The following is a 21148-nucleotide window of genomic DNA, read 5'->3' on the forward strand; positions in this document are numbered from 1 at the left end:
ATTCTAATTAAAAAAATATATATACATATACACAGTATCTCACAAAAGTGCGTACACCCCTCAGATTTTTGTAAATATTTTATTATATATTTTCATGAAGAAACACTGAAGAAATTACACTTTGCTACAATGTAAAGTAGTGAGTATACAGCTTGTATAACTCAATATTAATAAATTTGCTTTCCCCTCAATATAAACACACGGGGTAGATTCACGTAGATTTTGGCCGGTGTAGCGTATCTCATATACACTACGCCGCCGTAAGTTTGAGCCGCAGGTCCTGTATTAAAAAAGAACTTGCGCTGAAACTTACGGCGGCGCAGTGTAACTGGGCCGGCGTAAGCCCGCCTAATTCAAAATAGGCTGGTTGGGGGCGTGTTTTATGTAAAATACTAATGACCCCACGTATTTTGCAATGCGCCGTCCGTGGACATATACCAGTGCGCATGCTCCAAATGACGTCGGCAAATCGTCATGCTTTCGACGTGAACGTAAATTACGGCCAGCCCCATTCACAGACGAGTTACGCAAACGACGTAAAATGTGAAAAATACTTAACATTGGCTGCGCCATGTTTTTGGTGGTTTATCTTTATGCCGGAAAAAAGCCTAACGTAAACGGCGTATCTGTACTGCGATGGCCGGGCGTACGTTCGTGAATTGGCGTATCTAGCTGATTTACATATTTCTAGGCGTAAATCGGCGTACACGCCCCTAGCGGCCAGCGTAAATATGCAGTTAAGATACGACGGCGTAGGAGACTTACGCCGGTCGTATCTTAGCAATATTTAAGCGTATATCAGTTTGAGAATACGCTTAAATATACAACGGCGGGGATTCGGACTTACGACGGCGTATCTACTGATACGCCCGTCGTAAGTCTTAGTGAATCTACCCCATAGCCATTAATGTCTAAACCACTAGCAACAAAAGTGAGTACACCCCTAAATGAAAATGTCCAAATTGGGCCCAAAGTGTCAATATTTTGTGTGGCCACCATTATTTTCCAGCACTGCCTTAACCCTCTTGGACATGGAGTTTCCCAGAGCTTCACAGGTTACCCCTGGAGTCCTCTTCCACTCCTCCATGACGGCATCACAGAGCTGGTGGATGTTGGAGACCTTGCGCTCCCCCACCTTTGGTTTGAGGATGCCCAACAGATGTTCAATAGGGTTTAGGTCTGGAGACATGCTTGGCCAGTCCATCACCTTTACCCTCAGCTTCTTTAGCAAGGCAGTGGTCGTCTTGGAGGTGGGTTTGGGATCATTATCATGTTGGAATTCTGCCCTGTGGCCCCGTCTCTGAAGGGAGGGGATCATGCTCTGCTTCAGTATGTCACAGAACATGTTGGCATTCATGGCTCCTTCAATGAACTGTAGCTCCCCAGCACTTATGCAGCCCCAGACTATGATACTCTCACCACCATGTTTGACTGTAGGCAAGACACACTTGTCTTTGTACTCCACACATGGTTGCCTCCACACACGCTTGACACCATCTGAACCAAATAGGTTTATCTTGGTCTCACCAGACCACAGGACATGGTTCCAGTAATCCACGTCCTTAGTCTGCTTTGTCTTCAGCAAACTGCTTGCGGGCTTTCTTGTGCATCATCTTTAGAATTGGCTTCCTTCTGGGACGACAGCCATGCAGACCAATTTAATGCAGTGTGTGGTGTATGGTCTGAGCACTGACAGGCTGACCCCCCACCCCTTAACTCAACTTCTGCAGCAATGCTGGCAGCACTCGTATGTCTAATTCCCAAAGACAACCTCTGAATATGATGCTGAGCATGTGGACTCAACACACGGGCCTCTTTCACACGGGTGGACCCAATCAGACCGCTCGTGTGAAAAAGGCCTTTGGTCGACCATGGCAAGAACTGTTCTGAGTGGAACCTGTCATGTTAAACCGCTGTATGGTCTTGGCCACCATGCTGCAGCTCAGTTTCAGGGTCTTGGCGATCTCCTTTTAGCCTTGGCCATCTTTATGCAGAGCAACAAAACTTTTTTCAGATCTTCAGAGTTCTTTGCCATGAGGCACAATGTTGAGCTTCCAGTGACCAGTATGAGAGGGTGAGAGTGATAACACCAAATTTAACACACCTGCTCCCCATTCACACCCGAGACCTTGTAACACTGAGTCACATGACATCGGGGAGGGAAAATGGCTAATTGGGCCCAATTTGGAAATTGGGCCCAAATGGGGTGTACTACCTTTTGTTGCCAGCGGTTTAGACATTAATGGCTGTGTGTTGAGTTATTTTGAGGGGACAGCAAATGTACACCGTTATATAAGCTGTACATTCACTACTTTACATTGTAGCAAAGTGTAATTTCTTCAGTGTTGCCACATGAAAAGATTATAATAAAATATTTACAAAAATGTGAGCGGTGTGCTCAATTATGTGAGATACTGTACATTTTATGTAACTATCACGCAGTGGATTGTGAACATGGTCCTTTTAATTTTTTGTTGCGGTAATTTTTTATAGTTGAGCAAAGTTATTAAATATAATACAACACACAAAATCTTTCAAACTGTACAAAGTAGTGATTGTTCTGTTTGGTATTTGGACGATGGCCCAACAATCTCATCTTTAGCTTCTACATCAGGGGTCTCCAAACTTTTTAAACAAAAGGGCCAGTTTATTGTCTTTTAGACTTAAGGAGGGCCGAAATTTTGGCAAGCAGGGGCAAAAAAAAAAAGAATAAATATGGCCTCAGGATTGGTGGTCAATAGGAAGGGTAGTGCCCCTATTAATAGGAGGAATAGTATCCCATTATTGGTATCAGTGGAAGAAAGAATGCCCCATTGTTGCGGTCAGTGGGAGGAATAGTGCCTCATATCAGTGGAAGGAATAGTGCCCCAAGGGCTGGATAGAAGCTGGCAAAGTGCCACATCTGGCCCTCGGGCCGCAGTTTGGAGACCCCTGTTCTACATGATCAGGTCCTTCTGTGTATGACCATGGAGTGCCAACAACTCTTATCTGACATCTTTATCTTTTGGCCTTCTTAACATTTGTGCTTGGTTGTTTAATTGTTTTATTCCAGGAATTTGTATAGCACCAACAATTTACACAGTTCTGTACATATTGTACATTCACATCAGTCCCTGCCCACGAGGAGCTTACACGCTAAGGTCCCTCCCTATCTCAAACATTATTCTTCTTTTAAGGTCATAGATCAAAAAAAACATACCGGATATTCGTTTATTTGGCTTTTATAGTATGAACAAATATCTATTCTACTGATGGGAGCCATGTAAGTTTTTTTTTCCTGAATTAATAGCTACAATTTTCACATAATAATTTCATTTCATTTTCTCCCATTTATAGCTTTGGACGGAAATCTATTTGAAAACACAGATGGCGATTATACATTTTTCTATTTTAATATTTTTAGCAAATGCTTTCATGTCGTCTAATGGAAATAAGATGGCAAAATGTCTGGCTATTTTTCCCTGCCTTTGCTAATTTAAATGCTTAATTGTTTTCCAGGGGGCTGTTTGCTGGCAACTTCACAATGACGCACTACACCGAGGGTGGCTCTGCTGTTATCACTGCACATAATCACTCGGTAAGACTCTCAATAAATGACAGCACAATATTGCACTAAGTTGTAGTTCCAGCACACAACTTATGGTGGCTGTCAGTTTGTCTACCTGATGGGTAATAAAAATTGATAGGTTGTAAAACATGTCAAAGCGAACACTAAACTATAAGGGCTCTTGCATACATTCATAATTTATAGCACGTGGGCATGCAAAGTACCGGTATACGTCTGTTGTTGTAGCGCAGGGAGCTAGAGCAGCAGCAGCATATTTTTGCCAAAACGGATGCATTACACAAAATGTTGTGCGTTGCTATATTCTTGTAAGCCCTGGCACTGCCAGTAATTACTCATGCATGCATATTTATTGGTGAAGTGGAATCAGGGAATATCCGATGGCCTCTTGGGGTATCGGGAATTATTTACCCCCTGCTGGAGCAAATAGGATCATGCTTTAAAATTCCTTCCTCTGGATCAACTGTGGGCATAGTATTGTGCCTATGGAGGTGTTTTCTGTGGGTTGAACTTGATGGGCATCTCTTTTTTTTTCAACCAAAGGGCTCTTTTAAGACAGTCTGCTCAGCAGGGTATCTGTTTGCTGATCCCCGCAGGGCAGGAAAATGACAGATCCGTATTCATAGTTACATAGTTACATAGTTAGTCAGGTTGAAAAAAGACACAAGTCTATCCAGTTCAACCACAAAAAATAAACAAACAAAATAAAAAACACAGTACAATCCCATACACCCAACTCCATACCCACAGTTGATCCAGAGGAAGGCAAAAAACCTCAGCAGAGCATGATCCAATTTGCTACAGCAGGGGAAAAAATTCCTTCCTGATTCCCCAAGAGGCAATCGGATTTACCCTAGATCAACTTTACCTACAAATTTTAGTACTCAGTTATTTTATGTACATTTAGGAAAGTATCCAGGCCTTTCTTAAAGCAATCTACTGAGCTGGCCAGAACCACCTCTGGAGGGAGTCTGTTCCACATTTTCACAGCTCTTACTGTGAAAAAGCCTTTCCGTATTTGGAGGTGAAATCTCTTTTCCTCTAGACCATGGGTCTTCAAACTACGGCCCTCCAGTTGTTCAGGAACTACAATTTCCATCATGCCCGGTCATGTCTGTGAATGTCAGTATGTTACAATGCCTCATGGGATGTGTAGTTCTACAACAGCTGGAGGGCCGTAGTTTGAGGATCCCTGCTCTAGACGTAAAGAGTGCCCCCTTGTCCTCAGTGTTGACCGTAAAGTGAATAACTCAACACCAAGTCCACTGTATGGACCTCTTATATATTTGTACATGTTGATCATATCCCCCCTAATTCTCCTCTTCTCAAGAGTGAATAAATGTAGTTCTTCTAGTCTTTCCTCATAGCTGAGCTCCTCCATGCCTCTTATCAGTTTGGTTGCCCTTCTCTGCACTTTCTCCAGTTCCCTGATATCCTTTTTGAGAACTGATGCCCAAAACTGAACTGCATATTCCAGATGAGGTCTTACTAATGATTTGTACAGGGGCAAAATTATATCTCTGTCTCTGGAGTCCTTACCTCTCTTAATACAAGAAAGGACTTTGCTGGCTTTGGAAACCGCAGCTTGGCATTGTATGTTATTATTGAGCTTATGATCTACCAAGACCCCCAGATCCTTCTCCACTACAGATCCGCCCAGTTGTACTCCCCCCTAGCATGTATGATGCATGCATATTCTTAGTCCCTAAGTGCATAACTTTACATTTATCAACATTAAACCTCATCTGCCACTCAGTCGCCCAATTATTCGCTCTGCTCGACATCCAGGATGCCATAGAGGGCAATGGATAGTCCGATCGGGCACACTTAACTGACAGATAGACTCGATCAGACTGCCCATGTGAAAGAGGCCTAAATATGTATGGGTGGATTTTTTTGAATGTAAAATTCTATGGTTTGAAAAACGCACCCATACATGTGTGTCAATGAGCACATCATTTTCTGTAATGCATTCCTACGGGGAACAAAATACTCTTGGGCACCACATTAACAGTTCTATTTTACTCTGTATGCCCATACTGTCTGCTGTACATGTTGACCATGTGCAAGTGCTTGAGGAGCTCAAATAATTAAAAAAAAAAAAAAGCAAAATTTGGGGTACCATTTTTTAGTTGCCCCTACAGTGTACTTTTTCTTGCATAATAACGTAAAAAATCTGACTAGTTTTGTGTGTTTTGTGTGTATGACCACCAGCACTGGTCGCTTGTTGATGTCTCCGTCTTCATGTGGGCTTTGCCCATTCACAAAAGTAGCCTGCAGGGCAGACCTATAACGCCATTGCCAGTGTCAACCATAGCTGCACTGCTGGTGCTCCATTTTGAAACTATTAATGTTCCCCGCTGAGACCACCACCTGTGGAAGGGTATTCCACATCCTTGCCACTCTTACAGTAAAGAATTCTCTACGTAGTTTATGGTTAAACCTCTTTCTTAAAATTTTAGTGAGTGGCCACGTTTCTTGTTATAAAAGTTGGGGGGGGGGGGGGCGGGGTGAGGGGGCGCTTACTATAAAAATATTTGAAACTATATGAAATAGCATGCATAAAACACCAAATAATTCAAGGGTGATAATTGCAAAACATATCCATAAATGACTCTTCATAGAGGTGAAAATAATAAAATAACGCTGTGCAAAATTAATAAAAAAATGCAACAATACAGTGCAGAAATTACCTGTGTAAAAAAATATATATAAAATCCGTGTTTGTAAAATACATACACTAGAAAAAAACTGTATAAAATTGTGTAATAAACAGTCTTTAGTGCGGAAAAAACTGTTCCAAAAAAACATGCAAAATAATGCAAGTCCTTGTGCTGGAAAATCTCTAAGGGCCCTTTCACACGGGGCGGATCACTAATGATCCGCCCCGTGAACCTCCGCTTGTTCAGCGGGGATCGCTCCGTTGATCCCCGCTGACCCGGCGGATGACAGGGCGGTCCCCGAACACTGTGCAGGGACGCCTTGTCTTTTCTCCGCTCTCCCCTATGGGGGGATCGGATGAACACAGACTGTCTGTCCGTGTTCACCCAATCCGATTTGCAGACGGAAGGAAAAATAGGGTTTTCCTCCGTCTGCAGAATCGGAGGAATGTGGAAGCGGGCGAGATCGGGTGTCAGCGGATGTTCATCCGCTGACACCCGCGATCTCATAGGGACTAATGTATGTCCCTTTTTTATCCGTACACCCGTGTGAAAGGGGCCTAAGCCACACTCCACAGCAATGTGCAAATAAATCCAAAGAAGTGCAGATGCAAAACCATTGTCTCTTAATTGCAGTGATATCCAATAAAGTGCAGGTGCTTTCATCCAGTGCTACATGCCAAACGTTTCCCCCGGCCTCTCACCTAAAGAGGCTCAATAATAAGCCTTTCTGTTGTATTCCTCATACAAAACGATCCCTGCTCACTTTCTCTTTATGGTCACACCTCCTGGTTAAATGCTCAGACAGACACATACAGGAGAGAGAGAGAGAGAGTACTCCACAGTGTAGTATTAAACACAAAAAACAAACTTTTATTAATGGTCAAACACTCACATTTAAGCAGAGGTAATTCAGCATATACTGACAGTACTGTGTGCAGGCAGACTTCCGGGTTCAGCCACACCCAGAAGAGATGTCACCACGGCTCTCTGTTTCTTGTTAAACTCCCTTCCACATACTTTTTATCCCTATTGTGAGGTCACCAGTATGGTATTTGTAAATATCCCCTCTCAAGCGTCTCTTCTCCAGAGAGAATAAGTTCAGTGCTTGCAACCTTTCTTCATAACGAATATCCTCCAGACACTTTATTAGCTTTGTTGTCCTTCTTTGTACTCGCTCCGTTCCCAGTACATCCTTCCTGAGGACTGGTGCCCAAAACTGGACGGCATACTCCAGGTGCGGCCGGACCAGAGTCTTGTATAATGGGAGAATAATTGTTTTATCTCTGGAGTTTAATCCCCTTTTTAATGCATGCCAATATTCTGTTTTCTTTGTTAGCAGCAGCTTGCCATTGCTGAGCCTATCATCTACTAGGACCCCCAGGTACTTTTCCATCCTAGATTCCCCCAGTATGTATGCTTACAGTGTCATGACCAGGGCTCAAGTCCTGCAGGAACGCGTGGGAACGGAGTTCCTGCACTTTTTTCACAGCAGGAACGCAGTTCCCGTTTGCAGGACTAGAGCAGCCGAGAGCAGCCGAGCCGCCCGAGCCAATCCTTCACTAAGCAGCGATGCCCAGCTCGAGTCACTGTCAGGGGCAGGCAAACCTTAGTCATCCTTTATGTTACTGGCCGCTTCCTGTATATGGATTCAACAGGTAGTGTGCGGGTACTCCGTCACTTCCTCGATGCTGCAATGTCTCCTGGGAGCTTTTGTCATTGTTCCCAGGAGACATTGCAGAGGTCTGCCGCGAGTTATCGCGGGAGTTAGAAAGAACTTGCTTTAGAAAAAAACATGCGGTTTAGTAATTATGCATATGAGCGTATAATTTTTTTTTATTTTGGTGGGGGAGTGGATGGGGGAGTTCCCACACTTTTTTCCCCAGGACTTGACCCCTGGTCATGACCTCATACGTGGTGAACCAGTGAACACGCAAGCCTACTTTATTGCAAGCTCTTGTGTAGTTGCATCCAAAATATGTGGATAAAAGAAAGGCAGTGGATAACAGGGCAGCCGGGCGCAGTTTGATAATATAAGGATAACACGATCGCACATTCAGCATGTAGGATGTATCCCTCGGGGTCAATCCAAATGCAGCATCTTCACGTCTGCCTGTAGTGTACCTTTTAGCACTTATTCCAGTGCTGGCCATGATATCAGCATGCTTTGACAGCAGCACAGTAACAGGGCCAAACAACAGAACAACTTCTAGGCAGATTAATGGGGTTACATCTCCTGTGTGATTTCCTGGAACAGTAGTGTGCTGTATGTGGAAAGCAGCACATAAGAGAGTTAAGCACTCTAATACGCCAAATCATAAAGCATAACCCGGTGAAGTTACCATGGGGATGCAGGTCCATGAACATGTCAAGAAGTTGATGTGCTGTCATTCTGGAGCCAAACTGGCTGACGCTGAAAGATGTGCTAGACAAGCAGATAAGTCTATTTGTAAGGTGCTAAAGTATGCATACATCTGTACACTAGTGTGTGTTTTACCATCCCAGTATTTGCATGTTACACATATACTTTACATGTGAAAAAGCAGCAATACAACCATGTAGTTTCCTTTAGAAAACTTTCCAAAGGGGTTACATAGTTAGTCAGGTTGAAAGCCCCTAATTTACTAAGCCCTGGAGCAGTGTACAGTATATTTGCCTTAAGTAAATCAACCCCAAGATATCATACTGCCAGTGTGATAAAAGCTGCTGTAGGGAAAGTTGTCAGACTGCATAGGGATTAGGGTAAAAATCACCTGTTTCTGCTAGTTTCTTCTTCTTGGTGGCAATGATCTGCAGGCTCGTAGAACCTATGCAGCATTGTCACCACAGTGTGCATGCTCAACTGCATTGGTTTTTTGTGTGTGCTTTTGCTGAAAGACTCCTTTTTAAAAGTGTGCTTTTGTTTCATGGGTTGTGTTTTGGGGATTTAATTTCTTTTTGGGTTTGAGGTACTCTGATCATTGATTGTTGTTGCTGCCTTTTGCTTACAGCATGCCTTTGTATCATTTAAAAAACATAAACACTAAGTGCAAGGATAGTGTGCACCTTAACCACCTATCATTAGATAAAAGTTGGCCATACACCAGTAAGGCCTAATATCATTGCTTAAAACTGTCCTGCTGTTGGCCTTTTACGCAGCAGTCTCTGAAGTATTTACATTTTTGTAGTAAAGATCATAGTTGCCAACATTGTCAAATACTTTTCAGGGACACTTTTTTGTCTGTGGGCGGAGTCTTGTCATAAATGGGGGCGGGGAATTTTTTTAGGCGGAAAACAATGGGTGGCCATTTTTTGTTGCGGTCTTGGCCAAAAACAGTCCCGATTCCCGGGACAAAAGCAAAATCCTGGAATTTTCAAAGGAACAGACTTCATCAGGACCAGGGTCCAAAAGTCGGGATTGTCCCAGGAAAATTGGGACTGTTGGCAAATATGAAAGACCAGTCTGTGTTCTTTGTATCTAGTGAATTCGGACCCCTCCTTGCTATTTAAAATTTTCCTGCTGCTGGCCAATTTTACTCTGCTTTGTCATCTTCGGTCTCTTAATTCACCTGTTTTTTCTCTAGTACTAGTAAATGCTGATCAGGATGCCTTTGCAGCTCTGCACTTTGTTCTTAATTGGGTTTTGAGTCTCTACTCATCTGATTTTTACTGTGCAAGGCTGGATTATCCGCACTCTCTCTATTATCTTATTTTACGACCATGTTTTGTTCATGTTGTTGGATTCTTACCATGTCTAATTGCTATTTGTAGTGATTGTTACCTGTATCTGTCTTTTGTGCGCTAATAAAGGATTGAATTTTAAAAAAAAACTGCCTTTAGTATAAAAAAAACAATACATTTCTGTAAGCATCACACGGATGCGAAACATGTCAGCTCTTTTTTCCTAGTCCACTTCTTGTTTGACTGCATGAATTTTGGCTGTTTTTTCCATTTGCATTTTTGTTGTGCAACGATCCAGGATTTTTCTTTCATCCCATGCTAATTGAGCACAGCCAGCACCCTCTTGGTTTGTTGGTACGGAAGCAACGGGGATTAATTGTTTTATAGAGCGGTATACTTTTCTTAATACATTTCTGTTAAATCAGAAACTCAGGATTTAAAAAAAATAAACATTTTATACTCGCCTAGGTGGATGCAGCATCAATCCTATACTGCATCTGTCCCCCACTGGCTCTGTAGTGAGAACTAAGCGATCAAACACCACTGATCGTCCAGTTTTCCCCCTTCGCTCTGAGCAGAGGGCCTTGACTGTCAGTCAGCTGAAAGAGCCAAGCCTGAAAGTATCTGTTTCAGGTATTGGTGCATTTTGCTAGAGTACCGATACTCGTGCAAATGCTTAGTATTGGCACAGATATCAGTGCAACGCTAAAAAAATACAAGAGGGTTAAAAGGGTCCTACTCATAAGAGCTTACAATCTAATAACAGGTTCGACTTCAATGGCATTCGCTAAGATCAAGTTCACCAGATTTCGTCAAACACGGGCAGATTTACCCATCCCACGTTTGCAGTTCGTGAACACAATTTTAGTGCATTTATTTTGTTCATTGCATTCTTAGGTAAGGCTCATTTTGGTATCATTTTTATTGTAGGCTAAAGAAATATTTGAGTCACCTCTGCAAGTTAAACCTTTTCCCCTTCCTTTTGAATAATAAAAGAAAAGCCTCAGAGCAAATCTCTGATGTTTTGTGAAGGTTCTGCCTCGTGTTGATGTGTGCAGGGTGCAAATGAATTCAGTCTAAAATTGCCTTTCTCCTGGATTCCTAGATTGTGAGGGGTGCATTACATCACCCAGCTGTCCTCTATAGAGCCTTTTTATGTTTCATGTTACTGATGTCCTGGGACTTGGCAGTCTAGCCTCAACCTTCAGGGAAAGAACAGCTGGAAAAGACCAGAGTCTGGAGCCACAGCTCAAGATAATATATGTTGTTATTAAAATTAACTGCACTTTTAAGGTCAGACAATGTTGGATGTACATGTTATTACTCTCAATATTTGCTTGGTAATAAAAAAAATTGCTGTATTGCATCTTTCTGCATTCTTATCTAGTGTCCAGCAGGCCGATGGCAGGACTGCTTGCTGATGGCTCTTGCAGAATTATGTCATCTGTTTTAAGACTTTTTTTGTTCAAACAATCTCAGATATTAAAGTCAGCAGCTACAAAAAGTGTAGCTTTTAAAAATCAGACTCTCACCTATCCCACGGTCCAGCGATGCGGGCGTACAAAGTTTTGCTCCTCTCCAGTTCGCGGTGCCGACATTGTTTCTCTGAGTGCCCGGCTGTGGCTTCCCACCGGGGAGCACACTGCACATGTGCGAGCCACGCTGCGCACTGTGACTGGCCGGGCAATTTTCTGGGACCTGTGACGTGTCCCACAAGATTGCAGGGAGGGAGGGGGAGAGGTGATCTTCCTTCCGTCACCAGGGAGGATGTGGGAGCTTGATGCATGTAAAAACAGGGTACCCGTCCCCCCCCAAAAAAATGACATGCCAAATGTGGCATATCAGGGGGACACCTACACTTAAAGCAGAAGTTCCATTTTTGGGTGGAACTCCGCTTTAAATATCTGTAGTGCTTCTTGTGACACGCATTAGGTTCCCTGAAATGGACGGTTTATGTAGTTACAGATGTGCATGCCTCCCAAATTTTTGAGATGGGAATGAGGGACACCCATCAGCAAAAGTATGCAGGCATGGGACACACCCCTTACCACGCCCCCTTAAAGGAGCATTGTACAAAAAAACAAGTTTGGTTAAACCCACAAGTGCTTTTTTTTTACCACCACTATTCCTTTATACTGGCTTCTGGAATTTTTCAAATGCAGCAATTTAGAAATCAGATGAAAGGTTTAGACCTGGAAAACGCTTTTGGAAAGATAAAAAGTGCATTTTATATACATCTATATAGATCAGACCAAAATGAGGGACGAATGAGGGACAGAGGGAATAGTCCCTCGAAATCAGGAAAGTTGGGAGCTATGGATGTATAGCACCCCCCTAGGTAGGTGCTAGAGAGTGTGTGTATTGTTTTTGGCTTTTCTGCTTAACGGAGAAGGAGACAGGCAAATTTAGGTTTTGTCTGCTTAAGAGAACAGTGATTGATGAGGTGTGCTCTGGTGCTGATTTATGCTGTCTTGGAGATTTCACACTGATCCAATAGTAATGAATCATGTTGGACAGGACAGGAAACCCAGCAGGTGAAAGCATGGATGTACATACCTGGCCAATTAGCAAGGGAGGTGCCCCATTGCATGCTGGGTGACTGTATTTATATTGCAAGGGCACATGGGCTTCCAGTCCAGCCCACCTCTGAGGAGAGAGGTTCTGGTGGGGAGGAGGTAACTGCATTTCACCAGCGTGGAAGGTCATGCAGCCTCAGATTACAGATCTGAGGGCCTGAAGCCTGCAAGCTACAACCCAGGGTTCTTGCGCAAGTAGACTGAGGGAGAAAGTCTTTGGATCTGGCCATGTGTCACTGGTATACAGTGACGCTTGGAAGTTGGAAGGAGGCTACAAGCTGTCCCTGGACATTTTGTGAGTGCAGACCCTGAAGCATACCCCCCAACTTTTTGAGATGGGAACAAGGGACACCTATTAAAGTGTGTAGGCATAGAACACACCCCCTTAACCACTTAAGGACCGCCCACTGCATATATACCGTGGCAGGGCGGCCCTATTGCGCGAATCGATGTACCAGTATGTTTCCTGCATGAGATACTGTCCCCACTGCATAGAGGGGGAGCCGATGCGCAGGTCCGCCAGCCACGATGTCAGCCAGCTACCCACGATTGCTCTTCAGAGCAGAATTGGTATCTGCCAATGTAAACAAAGCAGATTCCCGTTCTAACAGGGGAGTACAGTGGAATCATCTGTTCCTAGTGATCAAGAACAGCAATCTCTCTGTACTCAGTCAGTCCCCTCCCCCCACAGTTAGAAACACCACCCCCATCTGTTTGCTGCAATGTCGCAGTCCCACTAAAAATCGCTGATCAATGCCATTACTAGTAAATAAAAATGTCATAAATCTGAAAATCTATGGCTCAACTCACCTCTATGCCCTACTCAGGGCTAGGCAACCTCGGCCCTCCAACTGTGGTGAAACTACAAGTCCCATGAGACATTGTAAGACCCTGACAATCAATTGTATGACTCCTAGAGGCAGAGGCATGATGGGATTTGTAGTTTCAAAATGGCTAGAGTGCCAAGGACCGGAGCGATGTCATGACGTCATTTCCAGTTCCGGCCACATGTAAACCAGGCAAATTTTTATTTTTTACGTAAAAGATAACATTTGTTTTCTTTTTTTTTGGATCTTTTGCTTTTAATGGTAGAGGAGCGATATCCCCATATTTCTCCATAAAGAGAACCTGTCATGCTGTATTGTTATTGAATGTTTACATTCCTTACGATAGCAATAAAAGTGATAATTTTTTTTTTTAAAGGGACAGTGTATTAAAAAAAAGTAATAAAATAAATAATAATTATTTTTTTCAAAGCGCCCCCACGTTGGCGCTTAGTGGTGAACGCAAACGTAGGTCATGCCCACATATGTAAATGGCACCACATATTTGAGGTATCACTGTGGAACATCTAAGCAAGAGAAATAATTCTAGCACTAGACTTCCTCTGTAAACCAGTAAGGCCACGTACACACGGTCAGTCCAAACCGATGAAAACGGACTGAAGGACCTTTTCATCGGTCCAAACCGATCGTGTGTGGGCTCAAACGGTCAGTTATCCTTCCGTCAAAAATTTTAGAACTTGCTTTAAAATTGAACCGATGGACGCCTAACCGTTAGGTCAAAACCGATGGTTAGTATGCAAAAGCATCAGTTAAAAACTTGCGCATGCTCAGAATCAAGTCGACGCATGCTTGGAAGCATTGAACTTCATTTTTCTCTGCACGTCGTTGTGTTTTACGTCACCACGTTGGACTCGATCGTTTTTTTAACTGATGGTGTGTAGGCACATCAGACCATCAGTCCGCTTCATCGGTTAACCGTTGAGAACGGTCATTCGGACCGTACTCATCGGATAGACCGACCTTGTGTACGCGGCCTAAGCTGTAGACTTTCTCAGTGTTGCCTATGGAGATTTTTAAATACCGTAGTTTAGCGCCATTCGAGTTCACGCAATTTTAAAGCATGACATGACAGTATCTATTTACTCAACGTAACACCATATTTCATATTATACAAGAAAATGGGGTATATATTGGGGCAGATCCACAGAGATCTGCACCCGTGCAGCGTATCAGAGATACGCTACGCCGCCCTAACTTACCCGGCTTTAGTTTGAATCCTTAAAGATTTTGCGCCGTAAGTTACAGCGGCGTAGTCTATCTCTGGCGGCGTAAGGGCGCGGAATTCAAATCGGTGATTAGGGGGCGTGTTTCATTTAAATGAAGCGCGTCCCCGCGCCGAATGAACTGCGCATGCGCCGTCCCTAAATTTCCCGCTGTGCATTGCGCTAAATGATGTCGCAAGGACGTCATTTTTTTTAACATAGACATGAATTACTTCCATCCCGATTCACGGACGACTAACGCAAACCAAAAAAAAAAAAATTGAATTAAACGCGGGAACGACGGCCATACTTAGCAGGTTTAACTATATGCGACGAAATACCAGCTTTAACTATACGCCGGAAAAAGCCGACTAGAGACGCCGTAAAAAAATGCGACGGCTGCTCGTACGTTCATGGATCGTCGGATATAGCTAATTTGCATACCCGACGCGGAAAACGACGTGAACGCCACCCAGCGGACGCCGAAGAACTGCATCTTAGATCCGAAGGCGTACGAAGACGTACACCTGTCGGATCTAACCCAGAAGCCGTCGTATCTTGTTTTGAAAATTTGAAAGTACGCCGGCGTATCAGTAGATACACCGGCGTACTCGCTCTGTGGATCTGCCCCATTATATTTAATTTTTTTAATTCAAGTGTATTTTTTCCACAAAATTACATTTGAAAAACCGCTGTGCAAGAACCGTTTGGCAAAAAATTGCAACGACCACAATTTTATTGTTTAGAGTCTCTGCTAAAAAAACATAAAAATAAAAGTGTCAGATAAAGACTTGGTCAACAAGTGTATATATGCATACATTATCTGAACATTTGGCTATTATTACTGTCATCTGATGTTCTATTAGGATTGAGGATGACCGCTTTCCTTGTACAACATTTTACAACGGCTCACAAAAACAGGGGGTTTTAAAAGGATACTTATCACACATATGATGATAGAGCCTATTTACTGTACTTGGCTTTAATTATTTTATTGTTAATTCAAAGTGTCACCACATCCGTACATCAATAATTTATTTGCATTGGAAATGGCAGACTCTATTCTTTTTCACCGGAAGCAGCGGAATGTTTAGCAATATGTAAGCTTTTAATTCTAATTGTCAAAGAAAAGCTGTTAGTTCAGCTATGTTGCCAAATGGAAGATTGGTTTTGCAAATGAAATATGGGCATCAATAATTTTTTACTTAAATATATGAAAACACAGATGAGCAATAACTTCTCTCAAGGCAGAATATGCACTAATTAAACCCAGACCTTGACAACATATCTGAAAAAATAATTACAACAATCACCATGGATATAGAGAATTCTGGCAAGCTATTTATTGAGGTTGCATCCTCATTTTTCATACAGTTGGAATGGCGCTCCATGATTTTTAATCATCCTTCTCTTTTAAAGCACGCCAAAAGAACTGTTAATTTACACAAAACAAAAAAAGGCATTGTAGTCTTTTAGGTATAGTATTTTAAAACCTTGTTTTATTAACTAAGCAGAATGTTGCATAGCAATTGCTTTTAACCTGTTTAAAATTCTGTCATTTTGCTTATGAGATTAGGGTTTAAAGCAGATTCTTTATTTGTGTTATAACTAAAGGAAACTCGGAACAGTCTTTCATTAAATTTTATAGTTCATTTGTGCATCATGTTTCATTGAATAAGTTATTGGAACATAATGTGCAAGTCAATTTTATAGTTCAAAATGAATATGGTTATCTGCACCATCCATTTGTTCTCTCGTTGAGAGCCTTTTTTACAGCAGATACGTGAGTTTTTGCTGACATTTACACCCCTACCCTTCTCAAGTGGGCTAGGGTGCTGCAGCAGCCTAAGCACAAAAGAAGCTGATTCTTTAGTAATTCAAGTAAAAATTACGGGCCAGATTCACGTAGAATCGCCCTACGCTGCGGCGACGTAACGTATTACATTTACGTTACGACGCCGCAAGTTTTCAGCGTAAGTGCTTGATTCACAAAGCACTTGCCTGTAAACTTGCGGCAGCGTATCGTAAATCCGCCCGGCGCAAGCCGCCTAATTCAAATGGGGCGGGGACCATTTAAATTAGGCGCGTTCCCGCGCCCAATGTACTGCGCATGCTCCGTCCCTAAAATTTCCTGACGTGCATTGCGCTAAATGACGTCGCAAGGACGTCATTGGTTTCGACGTTAACGTAAATGGCATCCAGCGCCATTCACGGACGACTTGCGCAAACGACGTGAAATTTTTAATTTCGACGTGGGAACGACTGCCATACTTAACATTGGCTAGACCACCTAGAGGGCAGGTTTAGTTTTACGCCGCGTATCTCTACGGAAACTACGTAAATTTACAGCGACGGGCAAAGCGTACGTTCGTGAATCGGCGTAACTAGTCATTTGCATATTCTACGCCGGCCGCAATGGAATCGCCACCTAGCGGCCGGCCTAGAATTACAGCCTAAGATCCGACGGTGTAAGTCGCTTACACCTGTCGGATCTTAGGGCTATCTATGCGTAACCTGATTCTATGAATCAGGCACATAGATACGACAATCGTATCTCTTTTATGAATCTGGCGCTACGTTTTTAGATTTTTCTCCACAGACTGAATTTTAGCATTCCTGAGAGTTTGACCAGAAAGTAATTGTTTGATGTTTTTAATGGACTCGGGGAGTGCCGTGCAACGGAGATTACTGCAATTTTTTTATTTATTTTATTTATTATAATTATTTTTTCTTGTCCCCTGCCCCTCACACCATCTGACCAAACACAGATCGGCTTGTTTAGATGTGTCCCCTGGATGTACTGGCCAGAAAATAGTGCATCTGAACCGTGAAGTGACATTACTTCCGGTTTCATTGTTTGCATGGTCGAGGCATTGATTTGCCTCGGTCTCACAGCACTCTTCCTCCCCTAGCCAGTATATGTACCCAGGCTCCGGTAAGAGCGGGAGAGCCAGAGAACTACGGGAGGAGCCAGGGGCCATTGTGAGGCGTGGGGGACTCGCCATGTTTTCCAGCTCTGTAAAAGTCATCAGCAGCTATTGAACTGCTGCATCACTTTGAACCTGGGAGCTAAACGAAACCTGCACAAGCTGATGGCTGCTACTGCAGCCATTGGCTTGTGATTAAAGGTTTACTCTTCGGACATATCTAGTAAGCCCAAAGAGCTGAACTGGTTAACAGGCTGAAATATTGCTTGAGAAAACACTGCAGAGTGCCCAGGACAGCACTGGGTTTCTGGCAGGATCAACTGTTTTTTTTTTTTTTGCATTTATCAAACAGATATAACTACATATTTTCTTTGGTATGTTTAACAGATCAAAGGGGAACCCACAGTTCCTTGTTGGAATATATATATTTAAGGCCCCTTTCACACGATCGGACCATTCAGGCCTGCCTGTCATATTAGTCGGCAGACCTGAACGGCTGCTCCATACATCTCTATGGAGCATCAGATGTCAGCGGAGACATGTCTGCTAAAATCAGACGGATGGCGATACGTCGTCCATGATCAGGTGAGATCTGATGAAAATGGACATGCTGTCCGTTTTCATCAGATCTCTCCATAGGAGACAGCGGCAATGCACAAGCCCCTCCCCACTCAGTGAGCAGAGAGGGACTTGTCATCCGCCGGCTCAGCAGAGATCCACGGAGAGATCTCCTGCTGAGCTGGCGGTAGCTAGCGGACTCTGCTGAGACATGTGAAAGGGGCCTTGAAGGACAAGTTTACTGTTTTAATACATGCTGTCCCTAGCCCCTTTGACTAGATTATATTAACTATTCCCCCAGCATGAACTTCTTTACCTCCTCTAAAAGAAAATGTTAAAAAATCTTTCAAGAAGACCTAGTTCTATTGGCTGGACTTCACATTTTCCGAGGAGAGTAAGGCACTCTTGTTTGAGGATACTTTATTATGCTCCATATGTAATGACCCACTACCTGAGGTCTTTCCACCTCACCGTTTCTCACTCCACCCCTTTTTTATTTCTTTTTTTCCCACTCCTCGCAATACCTTCAGCCCCCCCACTTCACTTAAAGTGGAGGTCCGCCCATTGCTGCAAAAATTAAAAGCCAGCAGCTACACATCCTGCAGCTGCCTGGAGTCCAGCAATGTCGGCACTGCAGCTGATGTTTCCATCAGCTTTTGGCTGCATGCCGCCTCCATTGCAAGTAAGGGAACCCGGCAATGAAGCTTTACGGCTTCACACCGGGAACCCTACTGTGCATGCACAAGGCTCTGCTCCTCTTTCCTACTGGCCCAGTTGCTGGGGGAAGAGGGAGCCTCAGCCGTGACGTCAATACCCGTGGCTGAGGCTCCCGGAAGTGGGGAAAGCATACCTGTGAAAGGTGACAAATCTGGCACCAGAGGGGGAGGAGTACAATGAGTGGATGTTCCACTTTTGGGTTGAACTCCACTTTAAATAGCTTGTTCTTTCCCTGTATGTCCTGTCTAATTCTCCCATGTACTGATCATTTTTCACCCATCTCCACTTGGGATATCCATTTGTTATTTTACTCTTAAGAAAAAGTTATTTTTGTTCCTCTAATCCAGTGGTTCTCGACTTCTGTCATCAGAACTCACTAACAGGCCAGGTTTTCAAGGTGATATCGTTTGCTGCTCAGTGATTGCAGTATTCTAGTGTGCATCTCCCCAAGGTAATACTTAAAATCTGGCCTGTTAGTGGGTCCTGAGGGCAGGAGTATAGAACCACTGCTCTGATCCATGTATCGGTTCTGTAAATTTTAATCTTGTGTACTCTCTAATGAATATGTGTTACCCCTTTTTTGATGCATTTGTAACCCTTCTTTTTCTTATAAATAAATAATTTAAAGTCCATATAGAAGCCAAACGTCTACAAAATAGGTAATATATTATGGATTTTTTTTTTACTAGTAATGGCGGCGATCTGTGATTTTTAATGTGACTGTGACATTGCGGTGGACATATCGGGCACTTTTGAAACCATTTGAGACCATTCACATTTATACAGCGATCAGTGCTATAAAAATGCACTAATTGCTGTGCAAAAGGTGGAGAGAGAAGTGCCAAGCCAATCCTTTAAACAGCTTAGGAATTTATCAAGTATAGAAGTATAAAACAACACTGTTGGAGCACTTGCAGAGTGCTAGAGCGGGTGGGAACTTCCACATGCAGTGTCACAGGAGGACCGCCGGAAAGTCTCTATTGAGGGATCCACGAGCGCTATTTGTTAGCCGCAGCTGGAACCTCCTAATTGCGAATTACTGTGCAAATGTGACTGGCAGTGAAGGGGTTAACACTAGGGGGTGATCAAGAGGTTAAATGTGTTACCTAGGGAGTGATTCTAACTGAAGGAGGAGGGGGACTCACAAGGAGAAAAGACAGATCGGTGTTCCTCTGTACTGGGAACACACGGACCGGTCTCCTCTCACACAGATCCACTGTCCTGCTCTGTTACCGGTAATCGCGAGTGCCCGACGGACATCGCAGCTGCCGGGCACCTGAACCGGCTCCCGAGTGACGTGGCAGGCGTTCCACCTAGACTAAGGTGACCAGATTTTTAAAATGAAATCCGGGGACATATTTTTTCTTTACTAGTAATGGCAACAATCAGCGACTCTCTGCCCGTCGCTTCCCGCCTCACAGTCTCTCAAGTCTTACTCTTTGGGCCCCGGCTACTACTGGATGGGGAGAGGAGGGAGATCACTCCGCCAGGGAAGGCAAGGAGATAGGCAGGTGGCTGGTCAGGATTTGAGCCAAGGCAGAAGAACATGCGAGCGAAGCTAAATGGGCATGCACCCGAAACTGAAGAAATATTCCCTCCGCTCCGACCAGCACATGATCATCAGAAAGGGGCACAGATAATGGGAAAAATACAACCCCCCTATGCTAGTAGGCACGGCGGAGCGGGGGTGTGTAATTCTATTTTTTTTTATTTTAATTCTGCACTGATTGTCTTTGAAATTGCCTTTGCCCCCTATTAAATCCAATCTGGGGACAAAACCAGGGACAGACTTGGTCCGGGGACAGTGTTCTCAATCAGGGGACTGTACCCTGAAACTGGGGATGTCTGGTCACCCTAACCTATACGGCTGGGAAGCCCAGGATGTCATATGATGCCCGCCTAGGATTGGAGATCCCTCCTGCGGACGTCATTTGACACTGGGTGGGATGGGAAGTGGTTAAAGTTAATCTAGAGTAAGTTTTGTTTTTTTTTTGGTTTGGATTTAGGAATATTAGTGAGTAAGCAAATAGTTTGTTGTAGTTCCATTTATGAAATGTTTGCTGTGCATTTCAATGCTTTGTATGCTCCATACTTGCGCACAGTAGGAATTTTGATTAGAAAAAAACATATAAAGTGTATTTTGAGCATTTACTCCATAACAAATAAATCAACAAAGTTCAGCTTTGCCTTAAATGAAAATTGAGTTAAATAGCTTCTAACTTACTACTGGGAGCTACCTACCCAGTAAACTGGAAAATAAGCTGTCTCCTTCATGTACACACTTCATGGACTCCTATAAGCACATGGATAGCCATATCAATTCACTCAGGAATCTTCCATGTCATGGCTTAAATAGATTTTTTAAGCTCCCCTTGCCAAGAATTCAATTACATTAGGCTGGAGATATCAACTCCTCACTATCAACATGCAATTTTCTC

The 21148-nt window shown here is 43.4% G+C and overlaps 1 protein-coding gene across 1 annotated transcript in view; it reads left to right on the plus strand.

Annotated features, from left to right (window-relative positions):
• The window catches only part of ADAM12 (ADAM metallopeptidase domain 12), a 706349-nt gene that overhangs the window by 338065 nt on the left and 347136 nt on the right, over window positions 1-21148 (plus strand). Inside the window, exon 4 of the mRNA XM_040361428.1 lies at window positions 3499-3577. Coding sequence (XP_040217362.1) covers window positions 3499-3577 — 79 coding nt within the window. The remainder of the gene's footprint in view (window positions 1-3498; window positions 3578-21148) is intronic.

The sequence above is a fragment of the Rana temporaria genome, chromosome 8 (genome assembly GCF_905171775.1).
Source record: "Rana temporaria chromosome 8, aRanTem1.1, whole genome shotgun sequence".
NCBI lineage: Eukaryota > Metazoa > Chordata > Amphibia > Anura > Ranidae > Rana > Rana temporaria.